The 12625-nt window shown below is 46.7% G+C and overlaps 1 protein-coding gene across 1 annotated transcript in view; it reads right to left on the bottom strand.

The window, feature by feature from the left end:
* PRKCE (protein kinase C epsilon) overlaps window positions 1–12625 on the bottom strand; it is a 497798-nt gene that overhangs the window by 75147 nt on the left and 410026 nt on the right. The window contains exon 11 of the mRNA XM_030310527.1: window positions 12213–12367. Within this exon, the coding sequence (XP_030166387.1) occupies window positions 12213–12367 (155 nt within the window). The remainder of the gene's footprint in view (window positions 1–12212; window positions 12368–12625) is intronic.

The raw sequence follows: 12625 nt of genomic DNA, 5'->3' as shown, positions 1-12625 counted from the left end.
AAGAGAATGTCCATAAGTTCCAGAGACGAAGCTAATTAAGAGAGTCAGCTTGGGGATGGCTTTGAGGAAGAGGTAGAAGAAGTCTAGACATTATCCTGATAATGGAATGTGACCGCAGACTTCTGAGCAAGAAAGTGCATCAACTCCTTATTTTATGATAATTAATCTGCAAGGAATGGTCAGCCTGTTACCCCATGACCAAAGAAAGAAGCAAAGACAATTAAGTGTGACCCCTGTGGCCTCAATGTGCTGAGGCACCCTGTCCCCCCACCCCAAGCCCGAATCATTCTGGACTCAGCCAGGGCCCACAGAGACCACAGGACCAACTCAGGTGTTCATGTACACTCTGCTTACCATGGGGCGGAGCCACCCATTGTTTGCTAAAACAATTCCCATTTTTAGTAGTTCAATCATTAGCCAAAGGCATTGAAGAAACAAAATCATGACTAAACCTAGGAGGGTTCAGGCTCTTATTATCGACTACTTTCTAGAGCACATTTTATAGTCCTATAATAACAGTGAATATACAGATATTGACTGCCTTCTCATATGGCAGCTCCCACCTCCTCAGATTAGTCTTCATTTGGAAGCTCTGATGTGACAAGGTGGTTTTCCTCCATTTGCCAGCTGGCAAGATACGTTCAGGGTGAAATTCTCAAGATAGACAAAGTGAATCTTATCCACTGTTCACTCTGCCACTTGTGAAATAGAACAATATGACAAGGAGGACAGTAGCTAACACCTAGCGAGTGTCTACTTTGTACCAGACACAGTCGTAGTTACTTTACAGATGAAGAAACTGAAGTTTAGAGAAGTTCCTTGCCCCAAATCATATACCCGATGAGCCGTGGAGATAGCGTTTGAGCCCAGAAGTCCTTAACCACCATACCAGGTTCTCAGCTCTACAGTAGGTAGCATGAGAGACACAAAAGTAGATGACAAGGTCCCTGATAATTTTTTTTTTAAACACATACTATTAGCTGAAACACTGAAACAAATTTAATCAGGAGTTTCCCTCTGGTTCCAAACTTCCTGTTTGCTCTGAATGTCCGATGTCAATGAGAGTCAGAATCCTACTTCTGATCAGGTCAGCAATAATGTGGCTTCCTCAGAGGAATGTAAACTTGGCCTTTCAGCCCAAGCAGCTCAGTCCCTTCCTCTTATTCTCCCTCCCCTTTCTCATGTCCCAGTGACTTCACCCCATGCTGTGACGGGCAGGTAACACCACACAAAAACAGTTTGGGATAAAGATGATCTCACATTTAAGAAAATCTGGACCCACAAAAAAGCAATTACTCCTGAAAAACTCCTGATGATATTTAGCATTCCTTTATCAGGAGGGTAAGCACTTTAATTATAAGAGATGGTACAGGGGCAGAATGATTCTCATGACCAAAATGCACATTTCTGAAGTCAGTGCATTTGGGGAAGCATGTCACGTGGGAAGCGGGTGGTGCAGGTGTGGGAGGGGGTAACAATGGATGGATGCAAACGGAGCCCAACAGGAAGGCTGAGGCACAACAGTCAGACCTCCAAGCTTTCCAGCGCAAGCACATCTGTTCAGGCCACTGGTTGTTGTCAGGCGCATTTATCAGGAGTTGCCTGTCCTGTCCCAGGGCCTCTGAGTGCTCCCAGTATTAGAATAGCACCAAGGAGAGGCCCCCTTTTCTGAAACAGTGCTTGGCCCGGAGATCTGGCCCTGCCCTTGGTGGGCCCTTTTACTTGCACGGGGCACACGACATCACATGTCCACCATCCTGCTCCCCTCGAACAGGGGCATTACTACACCATCATTACTGCCACGTGCCTGTACCTCTGCAAGGCTTGCTGGGCCCCAAACAACTTCCAGAGGCCTTTCTGTGTGCATTAGCTGATTTAAATCTTTCAATTTATGCCGAGACTGCAGGCCTGGCCACCTTATTTTATTTATTATTAGCAGCTCCATTTTATAGATGAGGAAATTGGGGCTCAGGGAGACTAGGTCATTTGCCCAGGACGACACCAATTCGTAAGTGGCTGCGCTGGGGCTTGAACCTGGGACTTCAGTATTAGTTTGTTAGGGCTGCCATAACGGAGTACCACAAACCGAATGACTTAAGGGAAATTTATCTTCCGAGGCTACAAATCCCACATTAAGGTGGCAGCAGGATTGGTTTCTTCCGAGGCCTCTCTCTTTGGCTTGTAAATGCGTCCTTTCCTGGGATCTTTACATGGTCCCTCTAGGTGCATTTCTGTGTCTCAATCTCCTCTTCTTCTAAGCACACCAGTCATATCAGATTAGGGCCCACCTATGTGACCTCATTTTACTTTTTACCTCTTCAAGGGTCCTCCCTCCAAATAAGCAGCCACGTTCTAAGGTTTGGGGGATTAGGGCTCCAACATATGAATTTGGAGGGGACGCAATTTAGCACATAACATCCTCTGACTCCATAACCTATTCATCTAACAAATATTTCTGGAGCCTCCTAGGTGCCAAGGATTGTACTTAGTACTTCTGTAAATGCTTTCTCATGCGATTCTCAAAAGCAGGCCCGGGTAATTCCACAGGAGAATGAGGGCACTACATTTCAAGCAGCTTGAAGATCCTGCCCAGGGAAACACTACAAAGACTAGGCAGAGCCAGGATGCGGCCGCAGTTCTCCGAGTCCGAACTCAGCGCTGTCTCCAACATACAACTCTGCTGCCCACGTGAAATCACAGCTGGCCTGTCAGGGAGATGGGACATTGGCGGCGGTGGGGCAGGTCTTCAGAAAGATCACAAATCCCGTGGATAATGGCAGTATCTACTGCCAGTATCTAATGGCAGGGGCTGCTGTGAGGATTGAATGAGTTAATAAGTGGGAAGCGTGCAGAACAGTGTCTGGTTTGTAACAAAGGCTAAATAAGGGTCTTGCTATTCGTGGTTGTCATTGCTGCTGCTGTGGCTGTTGTTGTTGTCATTGTTGTTATTATTATTGACTTCTGGATAAAGAGAGTAGCTTGAATAGCCACAACGACTTTTGTCTCCTTCCCAAAATTACACACAAAGGCCTAAATACACAAAGATGGGGAGAAGAAGAGAAGAAACAACAGCAACACAACGTTGGAAGCTGGCAAGCAAAGGGTTGAGTGGTGAATAACTTAGTAGACCCGAGAAAGAGCTGAACCCAGGACACGCCATGGCCATGGGGAAAGTCAAGAACAGCTACATGTACGCTGTAGAATCTCCCGTCCTCTGTCCCACCCAAAGCTCAGGAATTTGCAATAACGTTTACTTCTGGAGAGGACGGTGGAGAGAGATAAAATAAAAACAGTTGGCTGAAAAGGAGCCATAAACCCAATTCTCTTCTTCACTCTGCATAGCCCCTTCCCTGCCCCCAGAGGTTTATTCTCTGGAGAAGAGAAACAGAGGGTCTCTGGACACAGGGTAGGATGGGGCAGAGGGCAGGCACCAGGATACAGAACTGGAAATGGAGGATTCAATGGACAATGTATCCTGGGAGCAGGGCCCTCCAGGTCTCCCTCCTCATGTGGCTCCTATGATGGAGCCTCTTGTGGCTGCTAAGCCCTCTCTCTTCAGGCAGGATGCTGGAAGAGTCTTCCCAGGGCAATCTGAACATTCTAAGAGGAAGGTTCTAAAAATATTGACAATTGGGGCCTCCCCAACTATGTAGCCAGCCGTATTAGTCCACAAGCAAGTCCAATACCCAAATGACAGTTCCAGAAAGAGAAAACAGAAGGAATCATTAAAGAAGTATTTTCCAGAATTGAAGGACATGATTTTCTAAATTGTAAGTCTATCCAGAGCCCAGTGCAATGGATGAAAAATGGCCTACCCCACATCATTAAGTAATCGCCAGCCTCCAGAAAAAAAGAAATAGATCCTTACCAAGGGATCAAGAATAAAAATAGCTTGGGACTTCTTAAACAGTAACACTGGAAGTTAGAAGGCAATGGAGCAATACCTCCAAATTTTGAGTGAAAATGGATTTCAATCTAAAGTTCTATACCCAGCCAAAGTCTTTAGCAGGGTTGAGAGTAAGATAAAGACAGTTTTATATATAAAAGAAAGGTCTCAAAAACTTACATCCCATCCTTTTCTTCAAAAACCTTCTGGGGCTGCTTCACCATATCAAGGGAATACATGGAGAAAGGGGAGATGGGGGACACAAGACCGGAGATTCACAGAGGAGAGAGGCCAAAGGAAGCCCGGCAGCAGGGGAGGGAGAACGCAGGATGACAGCTGGACGGCAGCCACGGGGGTGGTGTTCAGACTGCAGTGGTCTAGAGGGTTCCAGGAGAGTTACCCATGAGCATGCAGTTGATAGAATACCCACTGCACGGAAACATCCTTCAGGGAGATGTGGACAATTTGTAGAGTTTGTGTTGAACTAATAACCACGTAGAAAGCAAGGAGATAATGATGACCTCCAGGGAAAACAAAGAAAATGTATAGGAAAAGTAATGATAGCTTACCACAGGGCTTAGTTCCACATAGTCTTTCACTGTCATAATAATGTACACGACGTATACTCATTAACCATGATTGCAGTAAACTCTAAGGAGAGGAAGGGAGGAAGGGGGGTTGGTACCAGAGTGTGGATGTGGGTGGGGCAGGGAGCGGGTAGAGGGTGGGGCAGAGAACCAAGCTCTCACTTCCACAGTGGAAAGTCACTATAGAACGCCTAAAATAAAGTCTGACAAAAGTAACAATAAAGCATGTTATTTAGAAATACGAAGGTCCATACGAAAGGCAGCAGCTGGAAAGATTGCAAATGGTTATCTCTGTGGAAGAGGAAACTGGGCAAGAGGGAGAGTGGAAAATGGCTTTTTATTGGCTTAGGCACCTTGTAGAACAGTTTGAATCTTTATCTATATGGGTATCTCTGGTTAAAATAACATCGAAGCTTTATAGTGCCTCAGTGTGTAAACGTTGGGGAGTTACTTCTCAGCTCTGGTTTCAAGTTCTGCATCTAGAAAATAGAATTGGATTAGACTGTCTCTGGGCCCTCCTTGATTTAGCATTTGAGATTCCTGCCACCCTCTCATTACACACTCAGTTCTGACATCCTTAGGAGTATTTAATCACAATATCATTTTCTAGAATGATTGGGGAAAGGCTGACAGTAAGGGACAGCGCTTTGTGAGGGAAAAGATACCCAAATGTCCTAGGAGATTTTCTGAAGGCAGGCCACAGAAGTCTGGGAAGGAAGAAGGAAGAAATGATCCTAACCCCTCCTCCTCCTCTGCTTTTTTTTAGCATTAGAGAAATTGAGAATGTAGTGAAAGAAGATAGGACTCTAAATATTAGGGCTTCCATTTGTTAGCACAGGCTTTAGCTGGAGACCTCCACCAAGTCAAGAAATGTCTAACTGCCAATGGCAGGAGATGGCTCTGGGGATCAAGGCAGGCCATCATTCCCCAAACCAGGCACACATGTTCCCCCTTGGACTAGCAGGAAACAAGGCTAGTGTTTACATCATGACTCTGTGTGCATTTTCCAGGGGGTTCTGGCTTGCGAGCATAGCTAGGGACCTCACTGTGTCTCCAGCTCTGTCGAGGGAAACCCCCCTCAGCCTCCCGTTGTTAGCTTTGTCCCCCAGTCCTTCTGAGGACAAGGCATTTAAGATTCATGTTTATTAGGTATTCTGAGGTTTTACCTAAATCTTTGTTCCATGCTTCTCACTCTTATTTGACTTCTTGTGAACATGATCATCAACAAGGAAAGTCTTTTCTAAGCACCTCTTGAATATAGAGTGATCTAGAGTGAGCCAAAGCAGAGACACCCTTCTCTCTCCTCCTGGTGCCCCACTGCCCCCACTTCTGACACCGGGCATGCAATAGGCCCCTAGAGCAGGATAGCTCTTGGGGAGCAGTGGTGATGATGTCTTGTTACAGATGGAAAGTTCTGAAGAATTAACAGAGGAGAGCATTAGAAGTCATTGTCCCCTGTGCTAGATCAAGACAAAATTTTAGTGATCGCAGTGAGACATCATTCATCAATGAGGCTTCCCATGAATAAAATGCCTTGTCATTTCCCACTTGCTTTCAGAACCTTCACCTGGACCTGGTCAGTGTGACTTCCAGGAATCACGCTCTGCTCCTGCATGAGGGAGACAACACAGGCATTGTCTGAGCTCCAGGTCAATGGAGGCCAGTCACAAGGAGGTTCGGCAATTTGCTCAAGAAGAATTCTCAAAGGATTCTCTAGAAACTGTTGAACTATTTTACCGTGGATGGCTGCAAGGCTGGTGAAGGGAAAACTGACTTCATCCTTCACTCTGCTGCTTAAATTTTTATTTTTCCTATGATTACTACTTTCATCATTTAAAAAAAGGAATCAAATTGTTTAAGAAGGAAAAAGGAATTCATTCTTCTAATGTGATTCCAGGAATCCCTTTTGGAGCCTGGATTGGTTAAAAGATCTCCAATGTTCTTTCAATACATTTTAATAAAAATCAAGATACAATGAGATAGCTAACCTTTATTGGGGACCTACTGTGTGGCAGGCAGTATTCAAAATTACTTAGGCCTATCAGATCACAAAATCTCTACGACCTCAAGAGATAGGTATATACAACTATCATTCCCACTTTAGAGGTGAGGACACTTAGGCATCAAGTGTTAAGACGCTTGGCCAGTGTGACAGCGGCCATGTTCTCCACCACCCTCTGCCACAACGGTCCTGGCTTCCGAACTCTAAAAACACAAAAGATACATTCCTGTCTGCCAAGCTTTTGGTTCACTTCCCAGGGGCCCCCAGCCGTCCTCTGTCTGGGGTGGATCACACCGTCTTTCTCTCTCATGTTGCACACACAGAGAGAGGTGTGCTGAGAGTCAGCTGCTCCCAATAGAGCAGCTCAGAGGAAAATGGACAGGCACCAAGCCTGATGTAGAGGAAGAGAAAGTTCTCTGAACCCACGCTTTTTTTTTTTTAAGGCAGATTTTTTAAAGTTTTTTTTTTTTTTAATGTTTGTTTATTTTTGAGAGAGACAGAGCGCCAGCAGGGGAGGGGCAGAGAGAGAGGGAGACACAGAATCCGAAGCAGGCCCTAGGCTCTGAGCTATCAGCACAGAGCCCTACGCGGGACTCCTCCTCGTGAACAGTGAGATCATAACCTGAGCTGAAGTCGGACGCTTAACCGAATGAGCCACCCAGGTGTCCCTGAACCCACTCTTAAAGAAGGCCCACCCTTTAAAACCTCTACCTTTCACGGTGTATGTGTGTAAAGGAGGGAAAGAGATTCTTTTTAAGCCATAGTTAGGAAGAGCGGACCCACAGTGAGCCACACAGAGGAGTCCCAGGAACGCTGGGCAGGGGACACAGAGACAGTGTCCTGTGCAGCCTGGTGCTGGAGCCTGGCTCAAAGATGAGAAGAAAGGGGGCTATGGGCTCTCTGTTGTTAAGTGTGAGCCACCAGCCAGAGAAATGACTTTTTTCCTTAGTTCTTGAACGCTGGCCAATTAGCTGCTGATTAGCATGTATATAAATTCCAGAAAGAAGGCTGGAAAATTCAATCTCAACTCCAGCCATCAGCTTCCTCCTCCAAAACCTGGCCTTGCCAATCTCCTAAGTAAGACCCTGGATCACACAAAATAGGGTCTCTGCCTGGGCTTCAGGACAGAGGCAAATGGCAGAGATACAGTGTCTCTAGCCAGCGGCATACAGACAGACTGCCCCTTAGCACAAAGCAACATGGGAAATAGAGGTCATACCATGCTCATTAATCCATAAAATGAGAGATATGAAGGAACTGGGGGGCCTTTTAGGGTCAAGGAGTTAGGAATGCTTCCAACACAGACTTTTAATCAGTATGCACCTATGAGGGAGCAGCCCACTGGACTGGAAGGCTCTGGAACATTACATACATGAGGAACAAATATTTAGTGAACACCTACTATAAGCAGGCTACTGTTCTAGGCCAACCAGGTAAGGACTCTTGTGTGGAGTTCTCAACCACGGAATAGGCATCTTAAGTAAAAATATAAGCCCTGCAAAGAGAATCTGCTAAATGCCTGGTATGGAGAGACGTTATATTGCTCAGGGAAGGCACGGTTGCCAGGACAGCCTGGGTGGTCAGGGAAGGCCTCACACAGCAGGGGAGCTTGGCATAGTTCCAAAGGCACAATAGAATTTTTCTCGATCTGTGGTCCCCAAGCCACCTGAGGAACACTTTATAAAAATAGAGATTCCTGAACCCCATTCCAGACCTACTGAATCAAAAACTCTAGGAATGTTACCCTGGAGTTGCTAGTCTTTTTTAAAAAAGACATTATAGGGGCGCCTGGGTGGCGCAGTCGGTTAAGCGTCCGACTTCAGCCAGGTCACGATCTCACGGTCCGGGAGTTCGAGCCCCGCGTCAGGCTCTGGGCTGATGGCTCAGAGCCTGGAGCCTGTTTCCGATTCTGTGTCTCCCTCTCTCTCTGCCCCTCCCCTGTTCATGCTCTGTCTCTCTCTGTCCCAAAAATAAATAAACGTTGAAAAAAAAAATTTTAAAAAAGACATTATAATTATGGCAAATTTAAACATATACACAGTAGATAGGATACTGAAGCCCCAGGTACCCATCACCCAGCCTCAGCAATCATAAACTCATGGCCGTTCTTTTCTCGCTGATACCCTTATTGGTTTCCCCTCCTCCACTATTATGGAATCTACACACCTTTTAAAGCAGGGACTCAGAGGCAGTCAGAACACGGATGCGAACTAGGAACTGCTCATTGATGAAGACACAGATTAGAAGCAAGGGATTTCCAGGGACAGGTGTACAAAGGCTCAGAGAAATGAAAAAGAATGGTACTGGGGGAGGGGGAGAATGGCAAATAATTTGGAACACTTAGAGGGTGGGATGTGTGGTTAGAAGGAACAGTGATAAGGGTCACAAGATCACTGGGGCTACTGGGGCCCAGTTAGCACATGTGGTGTCTTTGTGAGAAACACAGCAAGGCATCTCCTCTGGGTAGAAAAAGCACCCCTTTCCTGGGCTGAAACCACCCACAGAAGCAGAGCTGACCTGGATGCCACCCTCCACTCACTGCCTGTGCCCTTCACTGCTAAGCCATGTCCAGACCACAGACCTCTGCACAACAGGGCCAGGGCATGAGGGAGTCTGAAGGCCAGAGAAGGGGACTGTGCTTTATCTTTAGGGGCTGAAGGATGCTAAAAAGGGGAGCATATGACAATCGTGTGCTTTCAAAGAATGCTGGGCAGCAAACGGAGGGAGGACAAAGAGGAACGATGGGACACCGAGAACCGGTGAGGGAGTCAGGTCAGTAAACTACTGGAAACTCACCTGGGAAGAAGGAAGAAGGCCCCCAAGGTCAACTCTTGAGAGAGAGAGGTTTGGGATAGAGATCTTGTTTGGGGGTCTGGGGATAACTGGGGACTGGATATAGTGACATAGAGTCGCTGGCACACAGGAGTCATCTGAAAGCATGTAAATGTTGAAATCGCTCGGGCAGAGTATTTAGGGAGGGAGTAAGGAAGGATGAAGGCCCTGGGGAAAACCAGCATTTAGAGAATGGACGTTGGAAGGGAGAAGCAGCCGGGCTGGGTAATACAGACACTGAGGAGAAAGGGTCAGGGAGGTGGGAAGGAGGGGGGGAGGGGAAGGTACGGCGCATAAAAGCCAATAGAGCAAGTGTTCACAACTGTGATGAGACAGACTTGGAAAGGAGAAAAGTAGAAATGTAAGGGAAAATCAAGTTTTGGAATACCTGGGATGACAAGCCTAAGAGTCTGGACTTGGACCTGAAAAGGCAGAGTAACAGGTGTCATGGCGTACAGCACGAGCTTGCTTATCAGTCACTTAGACTTCCCAGGTCTGTCACTGACCAAGTAGGGCCTTGGGCAAGCTATTTAAAGGGAGTCTCTGAATCCCTGCCAGTAAACTGGACAGTTTATACCCACTCCTAACAGGGATGGAATGGGGATGACATCTCAAAGGACAGAAATTCTTCCTCCTGCCACTGGCACCTAACAGTGCACTGCCTTGCAGGATGGGTGAGCCCTTTGCATACGTAACTCCTGTATCTGGAACTGGCTTGTGAGCTGCTCTGGGGGCAGAGATTAGGGTCTTAAACTAATTGAAGTCAGTGGTCATTTGTTGAATATTTACTATGTGTAAGACAAGAAGGGTATGTAAAATAAGATGATTGAGGGCTTGAAGAAGAAGAAGAAGAAGAAGAAGAAGAAGAAGAAGAAGAAGAAGAAGAAGAAGAAGAAGCAGCAGCAGCAGCAGCAGCAGCAGCAGCAGCAGAAGAAGAAGAAGAAGAAGAAGAAATGGTCCTTTAAGGTTGTTTGCAACTTGGTGAAGGATCCACAGCGATGCCTACTGCTAACACAAGGTGGACAGTGGTAGGCGCAGCGACGCAAGTCTCAAATCCCATTCATTCCCAAATTGCAAATGGAAGTGTCCAGCCTGGAAAGACCTGCTCTGGCTGGTGAGACCAGGCTTTGTGCAGGCAGGCAGTGTTGTGTGAGGCCTCTGGGCTGGACAGGGGAGGGAATAAGCACAGGAAATTGGGAATTGGCAGGTGAGTTTGAGAAAAGCTACGAACCTTGGTGAGGTCAAAACAAGGTACTATGGGGAGTAAGGAGAGAAAGGTGTCCTGGGCTATAGAGCAGATACAGCCTAAGCTGAGCCCCACTGAGTCACATGCTGGTATAATTCCGTAACCCCTCCCCCAAGTATGGTGGCAGCTGTGACTTAACTCTAACCGAAAGAAGGTGGAAAAGATGATACGCTATCACTATTGTGATTATGTGACATTATAGGAAAAAGGACTTCTGCAAAGATAATAAAGGTCCCTAATCATTTGAGTGAAACCAAAGGGAGATGATCCTGGACAGTCCTGATCTAATCATGCGATCCTTTGAAAAGAGGACCCAAGCCTTCCCTGAAGGTAAAGACTCAAAGCAAGAAAGGTTTTCTTTCCTGCTGGTCTTGAAGAAGCCAGCCATGTGCTTCGAAGAAATGAATTCTGCCTACAAGCACATGAGCTGAGAAGAGGACCCCACACTTCAGACAAGCAGGCAGCCTGGCCTGACACCCTAATTGCAGCAGAGAGACCCCGAGCAGAGAGCTGGGGCACATGATGTCTGAACTCCTGACCCATGGAAACTGGGCGATAATAAATGAGTGCTGTTTTAAGCCCCGAAGTCTGTGGTATTTTGTTACAGAGCAATAGGAAACAAATACATGGACGCAAGATGCGGAGGGCCATGACTAGGGGCTAAAGAGCATGGGCTTTATTATGTAGGCCATGGGGAGGTCCTGACTATTTTTGAGCAGAGAGATGCATACTTTAGGAAACTAAGACTCATCAGTAGAAAGGAAGTCTGGGGGGCGGTTGGTCAGAACCCCTTCAAGAGCATTTACTCAGAGCACTATTCCCAGGAGAGAGTCAGAAAAGTTTTGGTGACTAAGTTCTAGGTTGAACCCAGCCAGCTATTATTCAACCCAATTAAAAAAAGGGGGGGGGGAGCAAAAGCAATGGACAGTCATTGAGAAAACCTTAAGGAACTTTAGTGTCCTTATTGCTAATTATAAATATTTACTCCCCCCAGAATTCCTGACCTCACAGAAGAGCCTGCGTAAATAGCCCTGCTCCCTTACTGGAAAATCAGTGTGTGTGTGTGTGTGTGTGTGTGTGTGTGTTTTCTTGGAAAGGGGACAGGGCGGCAGTAAGGGACTGGATGATCTGCAGTCACTTCCTGTTGGATATTGTCTAGCTCCCTTCCCCTCCTCCTCCTTGAATCATAAACCCAGAGACCCCCAAGCAACTCCTCCTTCTCTGATTCTATCTGCTGGAGACAACTAAGCCAAACAAACTCAGGAAGTGGCAAGAGGTTGGGAAGGGAGGAAGTTCATGGCACAGAAGGAAAAAGTAAGGAGAATGCCCTGATGTTGAAGGAAGAGGGTGGGGAGAGAGAGAAATGAAGGTCACCCCAAGGTCGCTCGGCGCCAAGCCTTTAAAATGTTGTGTTTGGGCTTTCAATCAAAACTGGCACAAACGGTGGGCCAGATCTCCCGGGGCTATTCAAATATTAACATTCACAGTGATAAACAGCCCCCAAAAAAGTCCTCTGTGAGCAAATTGGAACAAACAACTAATCTAAAGCGGGTTGCTAAGAGACCAGTTGGGCAGGAGTCAAAGTCAGTTCAAGTGCCTGCAGAATTCTTTATTTTTTCGCTGTCAGGGAAGGGAGGCGGAGGAGGAGGGAAGAGCTACCTGTAGATGACTCCATGTTGGTGGAGGAACATGAGGGCTGACGTAACCTCTGCAGCATAGAACCGGGAACGAGGCTCATCGAATTTTCGAGAGCGCTGAATCTGGAACATGAGGTCTCCACCATTGACATACTCCATGACAAAAAAGAGGCGGTCCTGAAAGGAGAACAGAAAATGCCATTTAGGTATTTCTACCGCAGCTGCCCACTCAGGCCAGAGAGGGTATCGTGAGCCCGACACAACAGAACTCGAGGGGGAAGAGGGTGCGGAGGTGAATGAGTCCTGGTAGCACCCAATCCAGACAGAAGACAAATAATGCAGACAGCACACAGATTAGGGTATGAGGTGTTATTTTAAATCTCTTCCTCTGTTTTATTTTTATGAACATCAGCTTAGTCTAGTGGAGAAAGCCCA

This window comes from Lynx canadensis, chromosome A3 (genome assembly GCF_007474595.2).
Source record: "Lynx canadensis isolate LIC74 chromosome A3, mLynCan4.pri.v2, whole genome shotgun sequence".
NCBI classification, from domain to species: Eukaryota; Metazoa; Chordata; class Mammalia; order Carnivora; family Felidae; genus Lynx; species Lynx canadensis.
This window is presented reverse-complemented; position numbering and strand designations above follow the sequence as displayed.